This window comes from Humulus lupulus, chromosome 8 (assembly GCF_963169125.1).
Source record: "Humulus lupulus chromosome 8, drHumLupu1.1, whole genome shotgun sequence".
Classification (NCBI taxonomy): domain Eukaryota; kingdom Viridiplantae; phylum Streptophyta; class Magnoliopsida; order Rosales; family Cannabaceae; genus Humulus; species Humulus lupulus.
In genome coordinates this window covers 6292586-6319437 of record NC_084800.1, presented here as the reverse complement: position 1 = coordinate 6319437, position 26852 = coordinate 6292586, and the positions used below count along the sequence as shown (strand labels likewise).

Below are 26852 nucleotides of genomic sequence, written 5' to 3'. Positions count from 1 at the left end.
TAATATTTTCAAGATTAACAACACTAGATCTCCTACGAGTTGTGCTAGCTTTTGCTGATCAGGTTTGTCATTGTTTAAGGCATACAATATAAGATGCTAATTAGATGAAACAAAAGTTCTATCTCCACTCTATGTTCGTTTTTTTTGTTTTTTTGTTTTTTTTGAAACTCTAGAGAAGGAAAAAAAAATATAAAACTATATATTAATTTAGATTTGGTTGGAGCAATATAATTAGGCTCCCGCTCCAGTGGGCAGTGAGTAATTACTAATTAATTGCATAGGATAAGAGATATTGATAATTAAGGTTCTTTGAGATAATGATAGAAAAGAGCTCCACACACCATACCACATGGACTACACAATTGATAATCCTTGATTTTTATGGATTACTTTTTTGGATTTAATAACTAATAACCCTGAATTTATATCACCAAGTATGGGGAAATCTTAATTAATTAAAGTTACACTCCTCATGAATGGCCTCACTTCACGTGCTCTAAAGAAGATTGTCATTTTGTTGAATATGAAGAAGTGGGTTGAGGTTCTCATGATAAGTAGTGGGCCAATTTTCCATCTGGCGAACTGGTCATGTCTTTTCACCATTCAATAACTACTTGTATTAAATTGCAAGCAACGACCTGAATTGTTTTATGCCATTAACAATATTTAAAATTATAATCAAAATGCAGTTAAATATTAAAGCTGGATTGATTGGGAACGGGAAAAAAAAATCTTTGTGTAGGGGTAGTGGAACCTTTTGCTCCATTTAACCTAGTTAAAAGGAAAACAAAATAGCTAGTTTGACCAAAACTTTATATGGGGTTTTCCCATACATTTATTTATTTATTTTTTTTTTTAAAAAAATTGTTTAAAAATAGAAAAAGATGCATTATATTATTTGTATTTTATCAGTACTTATATGTGATTATTTTACACCAATATTCTAGTTTATTGTTTTTTAAGGTTATTGGTTTGATTTTGATGATCACATAATTAGAATAATAACAATAATATCTCGAGCTAGGCACGAAGAAAGAGAGGAAAAATATAATATTATAGGCAAGTAGAACAAAATTAATTAATTTATTAATTATACGCATGAGAGGGTGTGACAGTATGTATATATGTATGTATAATTAAGTATATATAGGCACATGGCTAACCAGAAAATCCAGTTGGGCTAATGACATCATTTTCATATAGGCCCAATAAGTTATTTCTTGATTTTCAAATGTGTATGGTATGCTTGTGAGATCATTAGTTATATTATAGTATCTCCACATGATTACTCTCGTTTACACTTAATTTGGTCCTTCTATAATTTTATTTAGTCAAATAATATATATACAACTAGGCTTTCATTTTTAAAATCCTCTTGTATCAAACTATATGTATACAAACATATTCTTATTATGGTTGATAATCCCCACATCATGCATGCTCAAAGATATTAATAGATTGAGTTGATTAATTAAAATAAATAAATAAATAATTTATTTTATAAATATCCTATAAGTTTTTTTTGTTGTTGATTAGCAATCTATATAGTTCTGGAGATCTTTTCTTTTTTGCTATTAGAACTTATTTTGAAAAGGTGGTAATTAGATGTTCTTTAGCTAACTTTTTTAAAAATAAAAAATTCTTCAAGGACAAAATTGATATATGTTCTTATAAATTACACCACCAAAATTTTATAGAAATCTTAGTGAAAAAAAAAACAAATAAAGAATTATGTTTGTAGCACTTAAGTACTTAAATTATTTTTTTAGCGGTGAAAGTACCTTTCATTTATGTTTTGGTACAATTTAGTACAACCTTCAATTTTCACCGTTAAGTTGGATTGTGATACATAGGCGAAAGTGACCAATTAAATTGATATTTGCGGCGAAAGTACCAAATTAAAGTGATATTTGTGGCGAAAGTATCAAATTTAAGATATATTTGCGGCGAAATTAACCATGTTATAAGTACGTTTCACGCCACGGTGGCAGACTTGACGACGAAATAAACAGATACACTAAATTGCACCAAAACATGGACGGAATGTACTTTCGCTGTAAAAAAAATAACTTAGTTACTTAAGTATTACAAACACCATAATTTAGGTATTTTCACCGTAAATATCTCTTGTTAAATTATCTTTAAAACTAAAGCATTTCATTATAAAAATAATAAAATATCAGGGACTAAATTATTCCAAAAATTATTTTGGAAGCCAAATATATTGGGTGAATTGGAAGAAAAAACGTGGTTTGCTAATTAATTGAAGAAGTAAAAGGTGAGAGAATTGCAAATGCTTCAGGCTTTTTTTATTTTTTATTTTTTTAAATCAAGTAAATTAACGATGAGTAGGTGAGAAATGCAAATAATAAAACAAGATATAGGAGTAGTGAAAGTTTCATAATTTCCTTATAACTCTAAACTTTCTTGTTTATTATAGGTTCTATAACATGCATGCACATACCACAAATTTTTTCTTTAGTTTAATTCTTGAATTTAATTAGTAAGTCTAAAAGACCATATTACCAAAGAGGTAATAAATTTTTAGTTCTTATAATATTGCTTCTAAACTAATTTTTTACATGAAAAAATATGTGTACCTTTTTTTTTTTTTTGAGATAATATGTATACCTATACTTTAATTATAATTAATAAGTCGTATATATATTTATATTTGTATGCCGACATGAATAACAGTTGGGTTTTTTTCCTCCTAACTTGCAATAATCCCAGGATTTTATAAATGTGATAATATCATAAAAATCGATATTATGTTTTGTCTAAATTAAATAATCTAGCTAGCTATCTTATATTTTTCAAAAATTACATAAGTCTAAACTCAAATTTCGTTTATAACGTTTTAAAAACGAATCTTTCCCAGAGTCAAAATATTATAAAAAATTAAAGAAAATTAGTGATAAAAGAATTCTTATTCAAAAGTTAATTATATATGAAATTTAAAATTATATATAACACTTAGATAATAAGCGTGAAAAAACACAAATTCTGTATGATTTATTTATTATTATTTTTCTTTTTACAGTATATATTTGTTTTTTGTTTCCAAAAAGATCGAATTTATCTCAATTTTAGATTTGAGTTTAAGATTTAAAAGATAAAGGTAATTTTGTTTTTATAAGCTATTCTCTTATGACTAATTTTTGTTTATAACGATGATGTATATCACATATATTAATATTTTTTAGTATATATAGATTATTAAAACTTGGAATATATCGTTTGATGTATTGAAAAATATTGACAAAAAGTAAACGTATTTGAAATAATTAAAAATAGAAATCGAAAAACTATAAAATATCCTTAATATGAGAGTGCTGTGACTCAGGTCATATTAGTCTCTATCATTGCTTGACACACGCTCTAAAGTCTAAACATTAAATGAATAGTATACATAATATGGTATGAATGTGAACATTTTAATTAATATTTGGGCGGATGATGTAGTATTGGGATATGACAAAGAATTATGGGTTTTTATCTAAAAATTAATTGATAATTAGTGAAGTTATCCATGTTCTTATTAATGACTCAATATTCTTACACTTATTCTAAGTGAGACACCATACTCCAATATTCCCCTTAAGACGGTAGCGATTTTTCGCTTATCAATCTTGAATCACTTGATCACAAGTGATTCTTTTTCGGCTGACCTCATTTTTTTGGATCTCAAGTGTTTTTTTGCACTTGCGGTTCTCGTGTGGCTTAGCTCACTATTCGGATCTCAAGTGTATTTTTATATTATACGGATCACGTGTGGTTTGACTCACTTTTTGGATCGGTGTGGATCGAATGCCCGCAAATGAATTGACTCATGATACCATGACAAGAATTACGAGCTCCATCTAAAAATCAATTGGTGATTAGTGAAGTTACCTATGTTCTTATTAATGACTCAATATTATTACACTTATTTTATCTGGACATCATACTCCAATAGTATAGAACCAAATCGCCTATTATTAATTCACCAAATTTACAGCTCACATAATGCACCTTTTTGTCCAACAAATGATAAAAGCTCACATATATAAAGCCGCCAATCAATACTGATTGACCCCGTGATGAAGTTAATTATGCCATTCTCTAACAAGTACACGAGATTCGAGTGAGTGAGTGTGATAGTTTAGTTTATAAACTACTTTTGAGTTAGTTTGATCTAATTTTCGAGAAACTATAGCCACTAGTGTGGTTGTCTGTGTCTGTGATTGTGATTAGGTTGGTTGGTTAGAGAATTCATCAGATATTGAACCCTGTGATAGTAATTATAACAGTTTGTTTACTAAATATATATATAAGCATCATCTGTCTCTCCCTGTTTTTCATGGCTAATGTCAGTAGCTCCATTGAGTCAGAGCCTAGGACCTTAAAAGAAGAGCAGCTCAACCTTGCCAGGGTACACATACAATACAGTCCTCTTCTCTCATTCATGCAATTTTAAACTACATTTTCATATTCTCACACAACATCATGTTGATATTCATTTCTTGTGCAGGAAGTAGCTGCTGATGTTGTTCAAAACCTAGAGCCACATGAAGCCACAATCATATTCATCGAGGTTAATATTTTTCTTCATTGATATTCTAACAACGTTTATAGTTGATATTATAAGTTCTTATTGAGTTCGTAGTAGTACTGATAATTCTTATGAATTTGTCATGTAGAGAATGAGACCAGCTGGTGGTTCAATCCAAAAGATGAAGCAAAAAAGTGAAGAAGAAGAAGTTGGTCATGGCAAGTTGAAAGAAAAGAGAGAGATTATTGAAATACCTTGTCAGTGCACATGCACATGCACTCCTACAACTATCATCACTACAGAATCTCTGGAACAAAATCAGCTTGGGGAACCTCTTTCAGCTCCATTTTGAGAAAATTATATTGGAATAATGTTTGAAACATAGACTCAATTATTGTATGATATAAAATGTCCCTTATTGGTTTGTTTTTATGGAAAATCAATATTGGAATTATTGGTTTCAAATAAGTACGAGAGATTCCTGTAAATTTGTTTGTTGGTCTGTAATTGGTATAATAAAAGCCTCTTATGCATTCAAAGGATTTTATTTATTTTTTCCTCTTTTTGTGATTATCGATACAAAATGATCTGTATTCGTTGTGATGCCTTTAAAGGGTCCATATTGAACCATTTGTGTAGTACTGAAAGAAACCCAACCTTCATTATATGCTTTCTCTTCACTCAAATGTAAAGACACTACTCATTTGTTATATATATCTACTTCATTCCAAGAAACTTGCTTACTCGTCAATTGAGAGCGTATATCAAAACATTGCAACAATATGAACTATTGACAATATATAAAAGGTTTTAAATGATCATGGCTATTTCGTCCAACATACTGCAACATTCAGTGCCTTCATCTGTATCAACATCAACAATTAATTGTATTTTTGGATACACACTCAAATTCGATTGCAAAATCACAAAATAACAAACAAGAGCAAACATGTTTTCTTACTTAACATGTTGTTTTAAAGCAAAAGAACATATATAATCAATTTAATATAATTGTTTAATTTGATCCAAAATATAATAATTAATAATGGTCCATAACAATAACATATTAAATATAATAGGAGTAACATTCTTATTAACAAATCTGTGATCTTGGGGAAAGAGAACAGAAAAAAAAAATATATGATACATCACGAAGTAAATCATGAAAAGAAGAGTACTGATGACTGTGGTTGCTTCAGTAGAGATAATTCGTAACAACCAAGGCACGCATGCACCAATTTGAATTTCAGCTTTGCTACAGAATAAGTGTGAGTTTTACATACTTAAATTTGTTGTGACTAAAAATAAGGTTTTTGTTTTTATTTTTAAAAGGGAAAATAAGCATTTTATAATATGGTGAAGAAACAAGTCGTTGAGTTAATAAGACAAACCTTTTGCCCGGAATTCATAATGAGTACACTGTCTTACAGTTAATGTGTTGTTTGGTGCATGTACCAGAAGAGCCGAGATTAAAGGAAAGACAGAGAAGAATAATGAAGTTGTTGAGCTTCTGGGTGTGAATACAAAAGTGTTTTAGAGAAAAAGAGTTCTGATTCAGTGAAAAAGACTGAGTAGAACTTGTATTATTTATATAGAATAGATACAACTGAGTTCTGTTATAAACCAACAGAATATATATATGTCCAAGAAAGAGGCTGTTAAGACAGCTGAAAATACAGTTGAAATAAACTAATTAGCAGTTAAATACAAGCCTAAACAATATGTACTAACAGCCCCCTCAAGTTGATAGGTCTTGGAAGAACAGTCAATTTGCTAGTTAGAGTTGTAAGTATGTCTGCCACTTCGTTCTCGTGTATCATATCTCGGATGAAGTGAAAGTCAATCTCTATATGTTTTATCCGAGCATGAAAAATGGTATTTGAAGCTGAGTATGTAGTAGAGACATTATCACACCATATTACTGGGGTGGAGGGAATTTTGAGCTGCAATTCATGAAATAAATGCTTGTACCAAGTTAGTTCAGTAGCTAAGTTGGCCAAGGCCCGTTACTCAGCCTCTGTACTACTGCAAGAGACCACCTTCTGCTTCGCTGCGGACCAGGAGACTAAGCTGTCACCAAGAAAAAAGCAGTGGCCACCAGTGCTTCGTCGGTCATTCAGACTTGAAGCCCAATCAACATTCGTGAATGTTGAAAGATGAAGTTTGGAAGCTGCAGTAAGTGTAATCCCATGAGATTGTGTGCCGCAGAGGTATCGAAGGATTCTCTTAATAGCAAGCCAGTGAGCCGAAGTTGGAGCATGCATGAATTGGCACGCCCTATTGACAGCAAAAGCAATATCTGGCCGAGTCATCGTCACATATTGGAGGGAACCTGCAATTCTTCTATAATCAGTAGGGTCGTCAAGTGGAGAGTCATCATATTGAGAAAGGGGTTTACCGACAGTGCCAGGTTTTGGAGCAACCTTAGAGTCAAGCATATCGGTCAATTGGAGAAGATCATGAATGTACTTCTGTTGACACAAGTGAAGATGGAGTTACTTCAATGCCTAGAAAGTAGTGGAGCGGACCAGGATCGCGAATAGCAAACTTGAGATGAAGCTGCTGTATAAAGGCATTTAATGTCGAAGCATTGCTGCCTGTGAGGATGATATCACCTACATAAACCAATAAATTAAGAACAAGAGCTAAATGGTGAAGAATAAACAGAGAGGAGTCGGCCTTAGAGAAAATAAAACCCCATTGATGTAAAGCAACACTTAGTTTGGAGAACCAAGCACGTGGAACTTGTTTGAGCCTGTAAAGTGCCTTGGAAAGTTTGCAAACATAATTTGGTCGAGTTGAATCAATAAACCCCGAAGGTTGGGCCATGTAGACACTTTCTTCGAGAATCCCATTAAGAAGAACATTGTGGACATCAATTTGCTTTAATGGCCAACCTTTGGACAGAGCTAATGTGAGGATAACATGAATGGTTCTTGGTTTGACAACTGGGGAAAAGTATCAAAATAATCAACTCGAGTGAAGCCACGAGCTACTAGACGTGCTTTGTGTCGATCAAGTGTGCCATCCGGATGGTATTTGAGTTTAAACAGCCCCTTGCAATCAACAATATTCGTATGAAGTGGAACGGGAACAAGAGTCCATGTTGCATTTTTCTTGAGTGCAACAATCTCGGTTTGCATAGCTTGCTGCTAGTGAGGAAAAGTTAGGGCATGTGAATACAAAAGTGTTTTAGAGAAACAGAGTTCTGATTCAGTGAAAAAGACTGAATAGAACTCGTATTATTTATATAGAATAGGTACAACTGAATTCTGTTATAAACCAACATAATATATGTCCAAGAAAGAGGCTGTCAAGACAGTTGAAAATACAGTTGAAATAAACTAATTAGCAATTAAATACAAGCCTAACCATATGTACTAACACTGGGAATGCTGGGATTTGAATATCTTAACTTCGGAGCAAAGCCGGTAAAGCGAGTGATTCAACAGCTTGTGGAGAGTGAAGTTGCAAAGAGATGATATTTAAAGAAGAAGAAGTCATTAGTTGATGCCGAATTGCTGATGTGTCTTTCTTCAGCCATAGACCTTCCTCCCCATCAATAGATGGCACCTTAAGAAATTTGAAACCACTTCTGCTATGGATTTCTCTGTTGCCAATGACTTAATAAGTATTTTAAGAAATAGCAGATCAGTCAATCGTTTTCAACCTAGCTACTTAAAATAACCATTACTAAGGTTGTTTTCTGTGAAGAAGAAGAAGAAAAAGAAAATGCAAGGCGTTTTAATCCCTGTCTAACTCTGACAATTAATCATGGAACACAACAACTCAATAATAAATCTGCCTTTCTACAAAGATTGATAGCAGAATATTGTATGATAAGCAATCTTATCACTGATAATTCAAATTAATATAAAGTAGTAGAAACTTTTCTTATTCCAATAGCTTAACGGAACACATATCTCTTGAGATAACAGCTATATTATTGTTAAAAGGGTACGAATGAAAAGAAAAGAAGCCCATTAATGGCGTTACCGATTCAAAAAAGAAAAATGCTTTCATTGAGAGTTGAACTCAAGACCTCCCGCTTACTAAACGGGTGCTCTAACCAACTGAGCTATGAAAGCTGCTTGTTCCACTATTTATTTTATTTGTATATAATTTTTTATTTTCTTCAACGAAAAATTCTTCGTTTTGGAACGAGTGCCTTCTTTACCTTCCCAGTGTGTAGCGAGAGCAGAGTTTCCCACAGTACATATATATATACAATTTCTGGCCAATAAATTAAGCAAAAACAAAAGCACCAATACCACTGCACTGTGAACTCACGGGCACTAATCTGTTCCCCACTAAAACTCAATTCCACACATTATTATCGGTAGCTCGTTGGAACTTAACAAATATGTAATATATTATTATTATTATCTACCCATACAATACTATGCAGTACAAGTTTATGAACGTCGTAATGTGATTAATGGATAATTTTTCTATTTGGGCTTTACGTTAAGCCCCATTAGTAGGGCTCTCAGTGTTTCTCGACTTGTGAGCAGTTTTCAGAGCAATTTTTTTTATGACGGTGTATATTGTAGCTATTTAGAGCATCTTGTAAATTTTCAGAAAATTTCGAATAGTTTACAGTACCGAAAACTAGGTTCAAACATGTTGCTTTCCACGCGCATAAAAGAAATTAGTCACGCGTGTAATAACATGTTTGAATCAAGTTTTCGGTACTGTAAACTATTCGGAATTTTCTGAAAATTGCGCTGATGCTCTAAATAGTTACAATATATACAGTTATAAAAAAAAATCACGCCGAAAACTGTTTAAAAATTGTGAACACTGAAAACTCTACTGGTAGGGCTTAAAGTAAAACCCGATAGAAAAATTGTCATGTGATTATATATAAAGGCAAATATTTTTTTTAAAATCTTCTTGTTATAATTTATAGCAACTACATAAATCTGACATATGATCAATAATACTATATAGTAAAGAATAATTATGACTTTTGTATTTGTTTGATTAATTGTCTTTATTACACATTATTCTGTTACATATATATCATTTGTACTTTACGACCCAAATATATACACTTTCGTTACACATGAATAATTAATATTGTTAGAAGAAAAAAAGGATTATAATAGTTATAATTATTTTTCTGTAGAGTTGCCTTGGACTATTATTGTTTTGTTTTGTATTTGGGTAATAATCTATGAAAAAAAATTTAGAGTTAAAACCCTAAAAAAAATCCATATTTACTTTAAATTAATATTTAGACGTAATTCATATTTTTATATTATATATAAACTAAGAACCGGAGAATAAGGAACCGGAGGGACTGAATTCACTCTTTTTAAACCCCAAATCCCACGTAGTTTGTCACTCTTCCAAAACCAATCACACACAAAAAGTTTTTTGAGTTAAAGACAGATCACTCCCTCTTACCACTTACAACTTATATACTACTAACTCAACAAAAAAAAATGGTGAGTGGGAGGAAAACGTCGTCGTTGGAGACAGAGATGGCGGAGGCGAAGGTGGTGGTAGTGATGGAGGAGAATGGGGCTCACACTCATCACGGGGTAGAGGCGGTAGTGGGATCACCTGATCATGCTCACCGGAAAGTTCCAGTGTCGGTCCGGAAAGCTGACGTGGCACAGGCAATACTGAGGGTGTTGAGCGTGGCAACGTCGGTGATAGCGTTGTTGTTCATGGTTACAGCCAAGGAGGCTAGCACTGTCTTTGTCTATGGCTTCCCACTCCCTGTTTTTTCCAAGTGGTCTTTCTCTGATTCATTCGAGTAAGTGAAATTACTATAATACCCTTCTGTGTTTCTTTCTTATTTTTCTGCTTTCCTTATAGTTTTTGTTCTTCTGAGGTCAAGTAAGTTAAGATGTATCGTTTTCGCTAGTTCTTTCTTTGTTTGGTAGATCAGCTTTTATGGAGATTGTCAGTAGAAGGTTGTTATATTTACTGGTTTTCCCGGAACATGACCTGAAAAAGGGCCTTGTCCTAAGTCTTCTAATATAATTAGACTAAGAGTGTCAACTGATGGTGACGAAATTGCCCTTCCACGTAACAACAAAAAAAAATATTTGGTATTCGCAGCTACTTTTCAAATTTCAATGAAAAAGAATCAGACCCGTGAGTGTTTTCCTTCTTATTTTTTAATTATTTTTTTAAGTCTATTCTAATTTGTGTCTTTATTAGACTCATTCTCAAATAAATATATTATGATTAATTAAACCTCTCTATCTTCCCATTTTATATTAGCTTATTATACATAATATAACAAATAGTTGCTACATATCTTGGAGTCATCTACTACGTGTGAGTTTCCAAAAGTTGGGTTAGTTTGAAGCAATTGAAAAACGATTCCATATATTTGGATTTAGCTAGATGATGTTTATTGTGAGTAGAGAGGAGGTTCATTATACATGTTTTAATTAATAAGGCATTTTAGAAGAGTGATTTTGATGACCAAAAAAAGTGGGTTGAATGAATGAATGAGCAGGTACCTGGTAGGGGTATCAGCTGCAGTTGCAGCTCACTCTTTGCTCCAGTTACTCTTAAGCGCATTGAGACTGCTCAGAAAGTCCTCCGTTGCTCCCTCAAGAAATCATGCATGGCTCATTTTCGCTTGTGATCAGGTATACACCATTAACGGGCTTCTCTTTTTCTTTACATTTGTACCCTTCTAATAATTTTATGTAGTTGTTATCTCAACATCTCTATTCATTACAATAAGATAATTATAGACTTTAGATTATATCTGTTAAGTTAGATTATATATATGTTTCATGTATTACCCTTATACCTGTTTTGTTAAGCTAATCTAATCATTAGAATAAGAAAAGTTTATTTCTACTACTTTATGTTAATTTGAATAACTATGTTGAATATTATATACTGCTATCATATCATATTCTGTTTAATTACGATCAATCATTGTAGAGGCGAAGATTTATTATTGAGTTCCTGTGTTCCATGATTATAATAGTCAGAGTCATTTATTACTTCTGTTCTTATATTGGGATTAACAACATGCAACCTTAGTAATAATTAGTCATAACTAGTTAACTACCCAAATGAAATTTTTGGAGAATAGTAATGCTAAAAGAGATAAAATGAAGAAATGAATCGGGCCTTATCGATCTATGGTGGCTATCAAATTTGGCAGGATAGAACAGCCAGTAGTAATGATTGTAACATTGGCAGAGAGACCTGATGAACCGCTTCTCAAAAAAATTCTTATTATAAATAGCAGTAAATGCTATGAGTTGTAGTTGCTATATATATAATATGTACATATAATTGTGTTGTGATCAGGTGTTTGCATATGCAATGATGAGTGCTGGGTCGGCAGCATCAGGGGTGAGTAACCTGAACCGCACAGGAATCAGACACACGGCGTTACCGGACTTCTGTAAACCTTTGCGTGTTTTCTGCGATCATGTGGCCATCTCCATAGCTTTCGCTTTCTTTACTAGCTTCTTGCTCGCTATTTCTGCAGTTCAAGATGTTATAGGCCTCGCAAACAACTGTTGAACAATTACTAAATCTTTAAAAGAAAAAACCTTGATGATGATGATGATTGTGTTCTATAATGATCGTTTCAGTTATTTCAAATGATGAAATATCGAGCTTTGACCTCTATAATTTCCTTTTGTAAAGATTGAATGAAAATTTGCTTCTTCTACTAAAAATATATGTAATATATAGTCTATATATGATTTTTTACCCGAGCTAACTATATTATCCATTGGAAACATACCATTTTTATTGCATTCTGTTAATTTCTTTGAATAGTTTTGCTGATTAGATCTCATATCACAAGTATTGTTGCAGGACGATTGTTCGTTTAACTAATTGAAGCTAGCCAGAATATAAAAAACATATAAACATTACCTCTAAAAATATATATATTTTCAAAATTTGTTATTACATCACTCACTATCTATGTACGAATTTTATGTCTCAAACTCTCGAATCATTAGAACTATATATATCTGTGTTGCAACAGCAAATTCTAGAAGAAACATAATTAGGGAAAAAAAATCATAATTGTACTTTTCTTTAAGCTATTTTAAAATTAAAAAAGTATTTCTTTTAATTAAATTTTTTTTAAGTCCTAGTTTAGTCATATTATCAATCATGTAAATTTTTTATAATTAGTATTTTTATTTTCATTCATTTTAATAATTTTTGCTATATAGAATATATTTTAGATATTGTTGTTTTTTTTTTCTTTTCAATTCGATTTTATGCGGTGACTAGGGATGTTAGTTTGTTCAATAACAAGAAAATTTATCATCTAACAAGATAGAAATGGAAAGTATTTTAACACAAAATAGAGACGAGAAGTATTTTGTTTGTCGTTAGATATTATTTCTCAAGTTCTCATTGTCTTTTTTTTTTTCGGAATTCCCTTTAGTTTTATTTTATTCCGTACTTTGTTATGTTTATTGTCATTATACTATTTCTAATTCTTTTTGTTTCCATGTTTATTTATTATTATTTATTGTCGTTTTTTTACGTTTTGGGTTTTTGCATTTATTCTCGTTTTTTGTATTCACTGTCGTTTTTTCATTTAATGTCCTTTTGTGTATTTACTGTCGTTTTTTAAATTTAACGTCGTTTATTGTTTTTTTTTGCTTTTCTTTTTTTAATAGAAAAGGATAAACGACATGTCTTTAGCTAGATACGACAATAGAGTGTGTCGTTCGCCGCTCCAGGCCCATTGAGTATATCTTGCACAATTCAGAGTTCGGTCGAGGATGAGCGAACATGGAGGTGGAGCTTCTTCTTTGAATCAGTGACCGAGTGAGTACTGAGTAGCTCACTCAGACACAATATCTTCATCTCTCTCACCGCAGCAAATGTAGTGTAGGAGAATTCCACCATTCAAGTTGTTATCTCCATGGCTTGCCAATGTCGTCTGGGCTTTTCAACTTCTTCTTCTTCTTCTTCCTCACTCTTTCCATCATCCCCATTCCGTAAACCCAGACCCAAAACCCTTCAATACTTGAAGAATTTTCAGATTCGACCCTCGATTACGTCCCAGTTCTCAAGCTCGAACACTGACCGTGACGATGAAAACGATAAAACGAAGAGAACCCAATTTGATTTTCTCAAACTCTCCGTGACGCTGACTGTAATATCGGTCTCTTTGGCCCGACCCAATTCGGCCCTCGCCGCAGTGAAAGGGCGAAAACGCTCGGGCAAAAAACCCACCACTAAGAAACCCGAAACCACCTTATCGCCTCAAGAACTCAAGGCCTGGTCGCAGGGACTCCCTGTCGTTTCGAATCGTATACCGTACACCCAAGTATTGGATTTGAAAGAGGAAGGAAATCTCAAGCATGTAATTAAGCCTCCTGGCATGAGTTTGAGACAAAGGGCAGAACCCGTTTTAGTCGTTTTGGAAGACTCTAGAGTGTTGAGGACGATGTTACCTTCAATGGAGAGTGATAAGAAGTTTTGGGATTGTTGGGATAAGTTGAATATCGATTCATTTTGTATTAATGCTTATACACCTCCGATGAAGAGACCGGAGTTACCGTCTCCTTATCTGGGTTTCTTGGCAAGAGTACCGGAGTTCATGGTTTCTTTGAGGAAGCCGAAAAAGGAGTCGAAAAGGGCAGCGGAGTTGAGGCGTGTAAGGGAGGAGTTCAAGAGGGAGAGGAAAGAAGACTTGGAGAGAATGAGGAAGGAAAGAGAAATGATTGATAAGGTCATGGCAGCTCAGAAGAAAGAACAGGAAAGAAGACAGAGAAGAGAGATGAAGAAGAAGAAGCACGAGGAGTCGTTGCGCCAGTCGCGTAAGAATTATCAGTATATGGCAAATGTTTGGGCCAATTTAGCCCGGGATCAGAATGTGGCGACGGCACTTGGGTTTGTGTTCTTCTATATATTTTATAGGGTAGTGGTGTTGAACTATAGGAAGCAGAAAAGAGATTATGACGATAGATTGAAGATTGAGAAAGCGGAAGCCGATGAAAGAAAGAAAATGAGGGAGTTAGAGAGGGAGATGGAGGGGCTTGAAGGGGTTGAGGGTGATGATGAAGAGCTTGAGCAAGGCAAGGGTGAGGACAATCCGTACATGAAGATGGCAGTGCAGTTCATGAAATCCGGGGCTCGTGTTCGGCGAGCACAAAATAGGAAACTGCCCCAGTATTTGGAGAGAGGGGTGGATGTGAAGTTTGAGGACGTTGCTGGGCTTGGGAAAATACGGCTTGAGCTAGAGGAAATTGTCAAGTTTTTCACTCATGGAGAAATGTATAGGAGGAGGGGTGTTAAGATACCTGGTCAGTGATCTGAATTTTCTTATCTAGAATGGAAGTTTTAGTTTTTATTGCTAGTTTGTTATAAAGCTAGTAACTTTCATCATGATTGAACCTTGCTAAATTTATTACTTATTTTAAGGGATGTAAAGATTAAAATTGGAGAGATTTTCGATGATACTGGATTCTGTTTGGTAGTATGCTTATTATGGCAGCGTTCTTTGTTGTTTCTTAATCAGGTGGTATACTTCTTTGTGGCCCCCCGGGGGTAGGTAAAACTCTACTTGCAAAAGCTGTAGCTGGTGAAGCAGGCGTCAACTTTTTTTCTATATCGGCGTCTCAGTTCGTCGAAATATATGTTGGTGTCGGTGCTTCTCGTGTTCGTGCACTTTACCAAGAAGCCAGGGAAAATGTAAGTTCTCTTTAGCTTTTAAGTTACATTCTCTTGTATTCTTCTTGTAGATGAGTTAATATGCTTGCCCATTCTTATGAGTGTACGTGTTTGAAACTGTATAACATGGTCTAAAAGCTTCTCCATATTCTCTAGCTGCAAGTTTGAAATTCATTATTGTTTTCCAGGCTCCATCTGTTGTTTTCATTGATGAGTTGGATGCTGTTGGGAGAGAGCGTGGTCTGATTAAGGGTTCTGGTGGGCAAGAACGTGATGCTACTCTTAATCAGGTTGGTTGGTCATAATTTATTTCCATATGCTTGATTGTGACATACTGCTTTTGTTCATTAAACACTAAATAGTTGTGTGAACTGTTGCTATTGCGTTGATAACGCAGCTACTTGTCAGCTTGGACGGGTTCGAGGGACGTGGGGAAGTGATCACTATTGCTTCTACAAATAGACCAGACATTCTAGATCCAGCACTAGTTAGACCTGGAAGGTTTGATCGGAAAATATTCATCCCTAAGCCTGGTCTTATTGGCCGCATTGAAATTTTGAAGGTAACAAACAACAGTTCCTGACTTGTACATTGACTTTCTGATGGCGCATATAATTCAAAAGGTTCTTACAAATTTTCCTACTAGATTTGATCTCTTATTTGTTTTCATTTCCTGGTTATAGGTCCATGCTCGTAAGAAGCCTATGGCCGAGGATGTGGACTATATGGCTGTTGCTAGTATGACTGATGGAATGGTTGGAGCAGAGCTAGCTAACATAGTTGAGGTTGCTGCTATTAATATGATACGTGATGGAAGAACTGAGGTAATACCTTCTTATGTAGAATTGAAATTCTTCTCTAATATGTATGTTTGAGACGGAAAGTATATCTAGTTGGACTCAAAATGGTAAAAAGAACAAATTCATGTATCAATCACATTTCTTTTACACGTCCTAATTTGACTTCTGAAAGTGATGGTTTTCAGTAAGGACATGTTGCATATATAGTTGCCTGAGAATCATGTACCAAAGGTTTAAGATCCGCATAATACTTGGATTTTTTAAAATAGACCTGCAATTTCATGATTGTCATGTGATATTAATACTTATGCTTGTCCTAGTGTAGTAATTTTTTCTTTTTCAACATTTGCAGATTACTACTGATGATCTCTTACAAGCTGCACAAATGGAAGAAAGAGGAATGCTGGACAGAAAAGAGAGAAGCTTTGAGACTTGGAAGCAAGTAGCTATTAATGAAGCAGCAATGGCTGTTGTAGCTGCAAACTTCCAAGATCTCAAAAATGTCGAGTTTGTATGATCCTAAACCCTTGTTTGTGGATTGACTTGAATATGTCTCATTTTGCAAATTATGATTTTTCAAACTTGACTTGCTGCTTTCTTAAAATTATACTTCCCACAAGTGTTAAGAGTAAAAATTAACAATTTAATGATTTGTTTGCAGGTCACTATTGCTCCTAGAGCCGGTAGGGAATTGGGCTATGTTCGGATGAAAATGGATTCTGTTAAATTCAATGACGGATTTCTCACGTATGAGTTTTGTTCTTTCTTCATTGTTAGGATTCTGGGAAACCATGTCAATAAACCTATTGTTTGATCTCATTTTCTTAATTTGTTTGTGTTTCGTAATCCATGGCAGTCGACAATCCCTACTGGATCATATCACTGTTCAACTAGCACCTCGCGCAGCTGATGAAATTTGGTTTGGCGAGGATCAGGTATGAAAACCTGTAATATTTAATTTATGGACTGAGCAATAAATAGGAAATATGAAATAAAATTAACAATACCTTTTCTCTTTGTATGCCAAGATTGTCATATTTTGCTTTAAGCAGATTAATATGATTATTAGTATCTGTCATCACTCAAACTTATGTGATCCAAATTTATTGATGTCTCTGATATCCAGTTGAGCACAATATGGGCTGAAACGGCAGACAATGCTCGGTCAGCAGCAAGGACTTTTGTTCTTGGTGGTCTTTCTGACAAATATCATGGTGTATCAAACTCTTGGGTTGCAGATCGAATCAATGTAATTGAATTCCTTAAACCATTCTATTAGAAGCAAATTTCAAATTTCAGTCTCTTTTACTACATCTTTATTAATGATTGTACTAATTATGTTGCACTTCGATTTAAATTTTTAGGATCTTGATACTGAGGCATTAAAGATTGTCAACATGTGTTACGAACGTGCAAAAGAGGTATACATATGCATGGTGAAATATTTGTCTTTTGAATACCCATTTTCACTTACTCACGTAACATGGTCTTCCTTGTCAGATTCTGAACCAAAACCGAAAGCTCATGGATGCGATGGTGGATGAACTCGTCGAGAAGAAAAGTTTGACGAAACAGGATTTCTTGCGCCTGGTAGAGTTATATGGCTGCCTCAAACCTCTGCCCCCAAGTATACTTGATCTCAGGATCGCTAAGCGTAACCATTACCAAGAGCTTATGTTGAGCCAGAAGGAAATAGCTTCATGAAGCCAAATATGAAAAATATGTGCAGACTTAAGTTTCTAGTGTTGCCAATATTATGGTTTACTGAAGTGGGCCTCGGAAAACAACGTAAATCTTAGGCGTTTTGGGGATGGTTTTTTTTTTATAAAATATATATACATTTATTGGTAATCATTGTCAAAATTTTGACAATTTAAAAAAAATATACATATAACATTTATACAATTGTTATATATACATTTATTGGTAATTTATTCTTTTTACCATGTTCCAGTTTGTTTTTTTTTTTTTGAGATTGTGTTCCAGCTATTAATTTAGCTCTGTACTGTACTGGTATCTTTATTTTATTTCAGTTGGTTTCTTTAATTACAACCTAAACATAGTGATCGTAGAAGTCATACATTAGATCATAGTTAATAACAGAAATCTTACCTGAAAAATAAAAATCTTTTAATGTATCTTACCTTATGATAAAATCTTTAAGCGAGTTATTATCATTATTATTAATTTATTTAATTAAGTAGCTAGGTAATACGGGTCCTGATTTGCAGCATGATATATCGTCTCCACTCACCACTCACCTTAACAACACGTTCTCACCAACGGTACAAAGTCACCAAGTAACAGAATAACCGCCATATGATGCTACCACGTTTCTATTTTCCTTTTATTATTATTAATTTTTTTATAATAAACCACGTTTCATTTGGTAACCCCACGATTTTCCTGCATGTTCACGAACATCTTATATAAATAGTACTGTGACTCTCTTTGAAGTTCCATACCACAATTTTGAGCTCCTTGAACATTCAATATTCGTCGTACAAGCCTTGCCATTGCCAAGAAAAAAACTTATCATCAATAACAGAGTATTATCCCACAGAAATGGCTTCTTCCGTGCAAGTTCTCTGTACTTGGATGGTGATCTCTTTGGTCCTCATCATCAATGCTCCAACACTTGAAGCTCTCAAGGAATTTAAAGTGGGAGACGAGTTGGGCTGGATGGTACCTTCAGCCAAGAACGAAACTTCTCTGTATAATCAGTGGGCTGCAAGGAATCGGTTTCGAATTGGAGATTCTCTTGGTGAGTGAAGTTCGTTTCTTATTCACTAAATTTAAACGTGTTCAAAGTTCTAGTAAATAGGATTTTTGATCAGTGCATAAGCTTTAGACACTGCAAAGATTTTTACACTAACTCTGCTTTGTTGATTTGTTTTGTTTTTTTGTACCATTTGTAATTGCTGTGACAGTAATCAGCTTCTTTCTTAATCCTATCATGACTTAGTTTCAATACTTTTAACACGTTTTCCTCTGTCCATAGTTTTCGAGTACCAGAATGATTCAGTTGTTTTGGTGGAAAAATGGGGATACTACCACTGCGATGCAAGCAAGCCAATCATAGCCTTTAACAACGGGAATAGCACCGTCATGCTCGACAGGTCTGGCCTTTTCTACTTCATCAGCGGTTCTCCTGATCACTGCAGAAATGGGCAGCGAATGATCGTAGATGTTATGTCTCCTCACAGGCGACATCCTCTGTCTCCTGCTGTTCCACCAGAACCCTTTCCTGCTGCGCATGCACCAGCACACAGTGCAGCGGTTTTGGCGTCTGTGACGCTTGGCTCGATTGTAATGGCCCCGGTTGCATTGCTGCTGTTGCAACCTTAATATCATTACTATTAATATTTGTGATTTCTATTAACAATGGTCGTACTACTATTAGTTGGTTTTGTTTATTTGTTTTGAGTCAGATTCCGGCTGTTGGAATCTTCAGTTTTTCACTTTTCATTTCAATTTTTCGATTTGTACCCAAGATTGCTGTCTTGTTTTAGTTCGGAACATTTGGATTTTCATTAATGTTATTTTTCTTGAAATGTTACTTCTTTATTTTGATTGTGTTAGCAAAGTTTTGATGAATTGACCTCTATCACCCTGCTTTTTAAGTCAGTTTAGCAAGCTTAGGATAAGAATTTAAATTTGAGCAGCAATAGAAAATTCTTCACGTCAAGGTATACATTTGCTCACCTTTAATTCCTAATATTATAATCTTCGAATATAGTTAAAACTTTCAAGCAACAACTTTCTCTATTGTCTGACATATTGAATGAAAATGGGACTGGCCAGGTCAATCTAAACTTTCTTCCTTTACTCGCAAATCTTAATCATGTTCTTTTCGTATGTGTCATAGGAAAAATACTATTATTTAAGGTAACATTCTACTCGAGTCAATACTGTAAGCAATAATTAACTCGTTTTTTTTAAAGTATAGCAACGGTAATTTTTTCTTTTTATTACTTAATTTTATTATCTAAATATTTTCGACGTGGCTTTGAGCTAGTCTAGAGAGAATGAAAATGACTTCTTAAAATTGTACGTTTTTATTAGTATATGCTTATATCAATTGAATGGACTAGTCAAAGTCTTCTCATTTGTCGTGAAAGTATTTTAATAGTTGTAAACCTTTAAGTGAGTTAACTAAGTTAAAGACTGATTTATGTACCAAATATAGGACAAGCAAAACAAGTTTGAAGGAACTTGAAAACATCAAACATTATTTCATACAAGTTTTACAAAGCATGATTAAGCTTGGTAATCATCTACAACATTAACAAGTTTCTTGAAAGTTGAAACATTACTGGTCAGTATGAATGATATCCCTGATGATAAGAACTCTCAACATCAGAATTATGGCTCTCTATTTCAGCATCTGCAAGACCCCATCTTGCCATCAACTTTCTCCACTTGAGTTTCCTTAACCAGTGTTCAACCAGCAAAACGACTAAACCAATGAAAATAATCCCAAGAGTTGCTCCACTCACGGCCAGAAGAGCCACAAACAGAAATTCAGTCCCCTGGCTTTTGGGCAAGGTGGCCCATGTGGCTGCAACATACCCTGTTGCCATGAACGCCACAGCCACCCACATGGCCTTATGAGCAATCACGAGTAGTCTCATCTGAGGCTTTCTTCTAAATGGTATGATACTGACCAAAACGACAACAATTGAAAGAGACGTGAAGAGAGCCACATCATTGCTTATTACAAAGACCTTGAAAGCTTTTGTCTCTCCCACCATTGACTTCCCTCTCTTTGGACCCTCCTGGTAGACCCCTCCAGGAGGGGTTATCCCGGCGGCAAAGGTTACCGTGGCGATCAAAACGGCAACTAGTATGATAGTGTTTCTTGCGTTTAGTATTGCCTCGCCGTGTATTATCTTGTGTTTCTTTTCTTTGAAACTACTCATGTGAAGTTTTTTGCTGCGAGTCCTCTGCTTTGAGAAATCGGTCGGGGACAAGAGCTCAATCTCTTGAGCTTGGTTTTGGGATGATGAAACATGAGATTTTCTTTGGTTCTTTAGGTTGATACAGTTGGCTATCTCTGTAGGCAAAGAGGAGAAACCATTTTCGTTATCTGATTCGAATACATAACTCAGCCTTGAAGACAAGGCTTCTGGTGAACATGTTATGACTTCTATGCTTCTTTCTCCACCAGCTCTTGTGAATAAGCTCTCAAGCGTCCGAGTTTCTGCACTGTCTTTACTATGGTCAAGGAAGTCAAGTGCTGTTTGACCTTTACTGTTTCGAGTATTAATCTCCACCTTTGTTTTGTTTATCAAGAAATCAGCAATCTGGAACACAAGCTCAAAAAATTAAGTAAGAGATACACATGATCATGTATAGCACAAATTCATAATTTTGATTAGTATTTCTTCACCTGATACCGCCCTCGCGAAATAGCGAGATGCAAGACAGTGTTACCATACCGATCCTGGCAGTGAAGAAGGTTTGTACCATTAGAGACATACACCAAGAAAACCAAAGCTTCGAATTTGCCATGCCTCACTACTAAGTGAAAGACTGATTCCTCTTCTTTAGTGAGATAATGAAAAGCTGCAGGAGCTTTTCGCGCAAATTCTTCAAGGACTGAAACTTCGCCATGTATTGCAGCCAAGTGCAGTGGTGTGTAACCGTTGTTGTTGTATTGCAGAGCAAGATTTGGATCACGCCTCAGAAGCATCCAAGTTATCTCCCTATGCCCTTCACTACAAGCATAGTGCAAAGCTGAATTTGCTTTCTCGTCAATCTTTTGAGCCAAATAAGGACTCATGTTTAGTATCTCCCTTACAACATCTGTAAAACTCAGCATGATCAGCTACTTATATATGTGCCAAATTCAAAGCATCCATTTAGTAATAACTCATATATATGTTCAAATAAAGAAAGAAAAAAGGGTGATCGAGGTTTATAGATGTCCATACCTGTGTGTCCTCTAGTTGCGGCCACAAGGATGCAAGTCTGATCAAGGCCAACTTCTTCTGACTCAAGAATCCCAGGCTGTTTGAGTAGGAGATTCACAGCGTCAAGATGGCCAAGGCTACAAGCCACGTAAAAAGCACTTTGTTTATCAGAGTTGAGCTTAAAAGCCGCTCTGGAATTAGCTTCCAAAAGTAGCTTCAAAACGTTAAGATTTCCCTGGCGACAAGCTTTGTGGACAGGTGTCTCCAAGTCTTTGTTCTCAGCAGCAATCATTTCAGGACACAGCTTAACTATTTCAGATACGATTTCGACATGTCCAAACATTGAAGCAAAGTGCATGACTGTGTTCAAACAGTCTGTTCTCTGCTCAAGAATACCTTCATTTTCTCTAACCAAGCCAAGGAATGTGGATACATCGTTGCTGCTAATTGCCTCCAAAAGCTTTGGATCCATCAATACTGTTTTGCAATAAATATACTAAGGCTGTGAATTAAGAGAAGGTTAGTAGAGATACTGTATTCAAGGACCTCTATTTATAAGTAGGAAAACTAGTAAATTCTAGGAAAATATGGTGGAATTTGTCACTAAGAATCCAAAGTAGTTGAACAAAGATTTGAGTAGTATTCTACTTCTTTTTTTATATGCTTAGTCTTTCGTTACGGTATATTCTTTTACCAAAACACTAAAAAAAAAATTATAGTCTGTGAAGTATAAGAGTCGGTCAAACATTAGTACGTTCAAGGAGTATCATTCTTGTCCAACGTTCTCTCATTGTCATTGTACTATTGTAGTAGATAACTGTAAATGAAAAAGATCTCAGAAAGTTGGAACTCTTGTGGAACTGACTTTCAGCCCCTTATTGGGTGTGGCCTAACATTATCTGCCATGAGGGCCAATGACATCAGTCCTGAGAAAGAAATTGAAAAGAAAGTTGCAAGAAATACACGTTATTACTTATTTATGAATTCTTGGGAAGCTTCTGTCAAGTTTTCCATTAGTCTGTATTAAAAAAAATTATTAATGGACTTACCGTTCTAAGTCTGCTTAGAGTATGAAAATGATCTAACTTGATAATTTGGTAATGTATGGTATATTTTTAAAATAAGTACATAGAGTGTCCACTATATTTATATATAGTTGTCATATTTTATATTTTTTCCCAATTAAATAGGCCAAACAAAAACGTCTAAAGATAGATGGGTTTTGAGACAATATGATTGAACTGAAGAGCAAAGTAACAGTTCAGATCAGAATACCATTACTAAAAAAAGAGACAGAGAACTCAACTCCCAAAATAACTAAAATACACACGTTTAGGAGAATTAGTGTACAAATATTTTACCATGAAATGAAATGAACAACTTTACAAATGTTATTATGAAAGGGAAAACAGAAAGAGAGCAAGCTAGGACTCCTGTAGTCTCAGTTACCTAAATTGAAATAAAGAATAAAAAGTATATTGTACACCTACAGAAACTTACAACAACAACCTAGATTTGACTTTTCTGTAGATAGTAAAGAACATAACAAATCAATAGGAATGATATCCCTTGTGGAAAGAGCTTTCAACATCAGAGTTTTTATCACTTCCCATTTCAGGATCATCATCATCCCCAACTCCATCCCCGCTTGTTGATCTCCACCGATTCTTGGTCAACCAATGGTCAACCAGCTTCTTCCCAAGTGCAAAAAACACCGTTCCCATGGTTCCTCCGCTCACCGCCAGAGCCACCACCGACACCAACTCTGCACTCCTGCCTCTTGGCGAGATCACCCACATGGCCGCAACATAGCTCATAGCCATGAAAGCCACGGCTGCCCACAGGACCTTGTGAGCAATAGACAACAATCTCATCTGCGCTTTCCTTCGATACGGTATGATACTCACTAAAACGACAACGATGGACAATGATGTGAAAAGAGCCAAGTCGTTGCTTATTGCAAACACCTTGAAAGCTGTCGTTTCCCCCACCGTTGACTTCCCTTTCATCTCACCTTCCTGGTGCACGCCGCCAGGAGGACTTACTCCGGCGGTGAAAGTGACTGTGGCGATCAGAATGGCCACTAAGATGATGGTGTTCCTAGCGTTCTGTAACGCCTCTGCGTAGACTTTACGGCGGTGCTGCTTGTTTCGACGCTTGGCCATTATCCCAGCGAGAATTTCATGGTGCCTTTGGCAGGGAATTTGTTCATGTCCTAATGGTGATAAGCCCTCGGGAGCCTTTTCGGCAGGAAGTCGTGGGGAGGATTTTCTGGACTGGGGTGAAGACATACAAGAAGATCTTGAGAGAGGAGACGACATAGAACTTGATGGCGTTTTGCTTGATGAGGGCGAGCATGTATCGTAGTTTTGAATCCAGATCCTGCATTCTTCTTCGGTGCGAGAAGATTTGGACAAGACTTGCATTTCGTGTGCCTTAAGGATTCTTTGTGGTATGAAATCGAGTGGAACAGGCCTACTGCTGGTTTTTGGTACTTTTGGTAAAAAACATAACAATTCCGTGCTTCTTTTTGCTCCGACTTCACGGAACATGGCTACAAGACGTTGATTTTCAACCCTATCTTTGGCCTGATCAAGGATGTCGAAAGCTGTAAGTCCTGTACTGTTCAGACCATTAATGTCCACTTTTGTTTTTTTGATCAAGAGCTCTGCCATCTGCTACAAAACCAACTAGTTAAGAAGGAACGGACGATACTTATCATGAGTGTTGGTTCCTAGGATTATTGTTAATGGAAATTTTTCTCACCTGATAATGTCCTCCAGAGACCGCAAGATGTAAAATGTTGTTGCCGGACCGATCTGGTATGTTAAACAGGTCCATCCCATTGCAGACACTGATTAAGTACTTTAAAGCGTCAGTTCGGCCATATTTCACAGCCAAATGAAATATAGTTTCTTCCTCTCTCGTTCGATATACAAAGGAAGCAGAAGCCATGTTAACGTATCCTTGGAGGACTAAGACTTTATAGTTGATTATTGCCAAGTGAAGCGGCGTGTAACCATCCTTGTTGTACTTCAGAGCCAGCTTTGAATCAAGCTTCAATAGCCATCCAGTGATATCCTTGTGCCCTTTTACTGATGCGCAATGCAGCGGCGTATTGCCTTTCTCATCCATCGTTTGAGCGAACTCATGACTGTTATTGCTTATTAGCTCCATCACAACATCTATCACAATAACAAATAATCAGAACTATATAAGTGCTATCTTCTTATTTAAGCTGAACTACACAAGTGTTATGTTAGTACATTTTATTTTCTAATAGGTTACCTGTGTGTCCAGCTGAGGCTGCAGCATGAATACAAGTTCGGTCATATCCATCTTCCCCTAGGCGAATTAATTCAGGTTGAGCCAATAGCAGACTCACCGATTCAAGATGACCAGAACTGCAAGCCAAGAAAAGAGCAGTCTCGTTACGAGAATTGAGCTTTCGGGCAGCCTTAGTGTTGGTCTCTAGTAGCAACTTCAAGATTTTTGCATTCCCTATGCGGGAAGCTTCATGGAATGGAGTCTCCAGGTCCTTATTCTCGGCAGCCACCATGTCAGGCCGCAAAGTGATGATGTTGGCCGCCATTTCCACATGTCCAAACTTTGAAGCGAGGTGTAGGACAGTGTTCTTAGACTTGGCTTCTGGTTGATCAAGAATTGCTTCGTTTTTCTGAACCAAGATTTTGAATGCGGGTATGTCATTCCGATGGACTGCCTCCATAAGATTTGAATCCATTCTCATAAAGCTTCAGATTCAGTACTTTCTTTTTGTTCTTTTTCTTCTTTTGGTGCTATGATTCTAGTTATGACTTTCTTATATAGATGAGGTATTGACAAATAAAGTAGGCTTGTGTTGATGGTGGAACTAGTGCTGATACTCTTTTTCAACCCCCACGTGTGTAATGAGTGATTTTTTTTTTAACTCTAAACTGATGAAATTTCCAAGCATTTGCATGAATCAAATTCCAAGAATCCTCAAAGAAGATTCAGAAATGTAAAATATATATGAGATTTTTCTTTCGTGGATGAGTTTAATTCATGAAAAAGAAACTAATAAAAATTGATGTTTTGTTCTAGAATTTCTTTTAGATTTTTGTTATCATAATGTCTTCTTCCTTTCGATTCGTCATGTGTTTTTCCTAGAACTTTTGCCCAGCTACAACTTCTGGTGGGGTACTTCATTGCCCTGCTGGTAGTGTTGCCAGGCAAATGTGAGGAAAGACAAGCTGAAATTTTGTATTGATTTCTTTGGATAGTCTGTTTTATTGTTTTAGCGGCATCTCAAGACGCGTTAATATGGAAAAGTTCAGCAGCCTAGTTAGCTGCCCTAGACTTCACAGTACTTGGCTAGACAATGACAAAGGCCGATTATCTATTAGCTTTATCATTTTAGAACGTGTCATTTTCTTTCCAGAACGTATTAATGTTAAATTACATATCAATTTGGCTGGTTTAGATAAGTAAGTTTATTATGATGTCTATCTACGTCAGATTAAAACTCCTTTTTCTCAAACTCATCTTCTTCTAACTTTGCCGATACCAATTAAATCAAGTGGCAACAACAATCACTACACTGCAGTTTCCTTCTGTTATTGAGAAAATGCAAGGAAAACTTCTAGCACATGTCAATTCTTAATGTAACGATGATCTCACTGAACCCCAGTTTTGTATTTACTTTAGATTCACCTCCTTCGAGCACGTTTTCGTTGCTAATTTTTTTAAAAAAAAAGGTCCGTACTTCCACTACTATCATTCCCTTTTAGCAACTTGTGCTTGCCTAAAGTATGGAGTTTGCATTAACTCCAGGTATGTCTACGAAATTACATGTTTGAAATGAGAAGTCAGTGGGGTCCGCCCTAGACAAACAGATAAAGAGTTTGGGTCGGTTACTTATGAGTCCAACCATCATGTATTAAGTTAAGTTTCATGCTAAATTCTCAGAATCAATTGCCACAT

General features: G+C 35.3%; 6 protein-coding genes and 1 non-coding gene across 8 annotated transcripts; 4 read left to right on the top strand and 3 right to left on the bottom strand.

Annotated features, from left to right (window-relative positions):
* Positions 1-4304: 4304 nt before the first annotated feature.
* On the top strand, positions 4305-5067 carry LOC133793457 (uncharacterized). The gene is made up of 3 exons (XM_062230814.1): positions 4305-4414; positions 4514-4576; positions 4683-5067. Exons 1-3 carry the CDS (start codon positions 4343-4345, stop codon positions 4884-4886), a joined length of 339 nt encoding a protein of 112 aa, XP_062086798.1. The 5' UTR covers positions 4305-4342; the 3' UTR covers positions 4887-5067.
* A 3481-nt stretch (positions 5068-8548) lies between these two features.
* On the bottom strand, positions 8549-8622 carry TRNAT-AGU (transfer RNA threonine (anticodon AGU)). The gene has a single exon. It is a non-coding gene; the product is annotated as a tRNA-Thr (tRNA).
* Positions 8623-9911: 1289 nt separating this feature from the next.
* Positions 9912-12242, top strand: LOC133793456 (CASP-like protein 3A1). Its single transcript, XM_062230813.1, has 3 exons — positions 9912-10301; positions 11016-11151; positions 11831-12242. Exons 1-3 carry the CDS (start codon positions 9985-9987, stop codon positions 12047-12049), a joined length of 672 nt encoding a protein of 223 aa, XP_062086797.1. The 5' UTR covers positions 9912-9984; the 3' UTR covers positions 12050-12242.
* Positions 12243-13271: 1029 nt separating this feature from the next.
* On the top strand, positions 13272-18033 carry LOC133794350 (probable inactive ATP-dependent zinc metalloprotease FTSHI 2, chloroplastic). The gene is made up of 11 exons (XM_062231569.1): positions 13272-14808; positions 15024-15196; positions 15364-15465; positions 15573-15737; positions 15859-15999; positions 16328-16486; positions 16637-16722; positions 16832-16910; positions 17102-17224; positions 17340-17396; positions 17476-18033. Exons 1-11 carry the CDS (start codon positions 13422-13424, stop codon positions 17677-17679), a joined length of 2676 nt encoding a protein of 891 aa, XP_062087553.1. The 5' UTR covers positions 13272-13421; the 3' UTR covers positions 17680-18033.
* A 443-nt stretch (positions 18034-18476) lies between these two features.
* Positions 18477-19323, top strand: LOC133794936 (early nodulin-like protein 7). Its single transcript, XM_062232377.1, has 2 exons — positions 18477-18739; positions 18977-19323. The coding sequence occupies exons 1-2, from the start codon at positions 18541-18543 to the stop codon at positions 19321-19323; spliced, it is 546 nt and encodes a 181-aa protein (XP_062088361.1). The 5' UTR covers positions 18477-18540.
* An 863-nt stretch (positions 19324-20186) lies between these two features.
* On the bottom strand, positions 20187-22505 carry LOC133793455 (ankyrin repeat-containing protein At5g02620-like). Its single transcript, XM_062230812.1, has 3 exons — positions 21912-22505; positions 21368-21783; positions 20187-21281 (listed from the first exon to the last, which is right to left on the bottom strand). Exons 1-3 carry the CDS (start codon positions 22360-22362, stop codon positions 20295-20297), a joined length of 1854 nt encoding a protein of 617 aa, XP_062086796.1. The 5' UTR covers positions 22363-22505; the 3' UTR covers positions 20187-20294.
* A 613-nt stretch (positions 22506-23118) lies between these two features.
* LOC133794349 (ankyrin repeat-containing protein ITN1-like) lies at positions 23119-25832 on the bottom strand. Of its 2 annotated transcripts, none has more exons than XM_062231567.1 (3): positions 25179-25832; positions 24657-25075; positions 23119-24568 (listed from the first exon to the last, which is right to left on the bottom strand). In XM_062231567.1, the coding sequence occupies exons 1-3, from the start codon at positions 25636-25638 to the stop codon at positions 23441-23443; spliced, it is 2007 nt and encodes a 668-aa protein (XP_062087551.1). In that variant the 5' UTR covers positions 25639-25832; the 3' UTR covers positions 23119-23440. The 2 variants fall into 2 exon arrangements, with proteins under 2 accessions (XP_062087551.1, XP_062087552.1); XM_062231568.1 differs by having other exon boundaries at positions 23192-24565.
* Positions 25833-26852: the final 1020 nt, after the last annotated feature.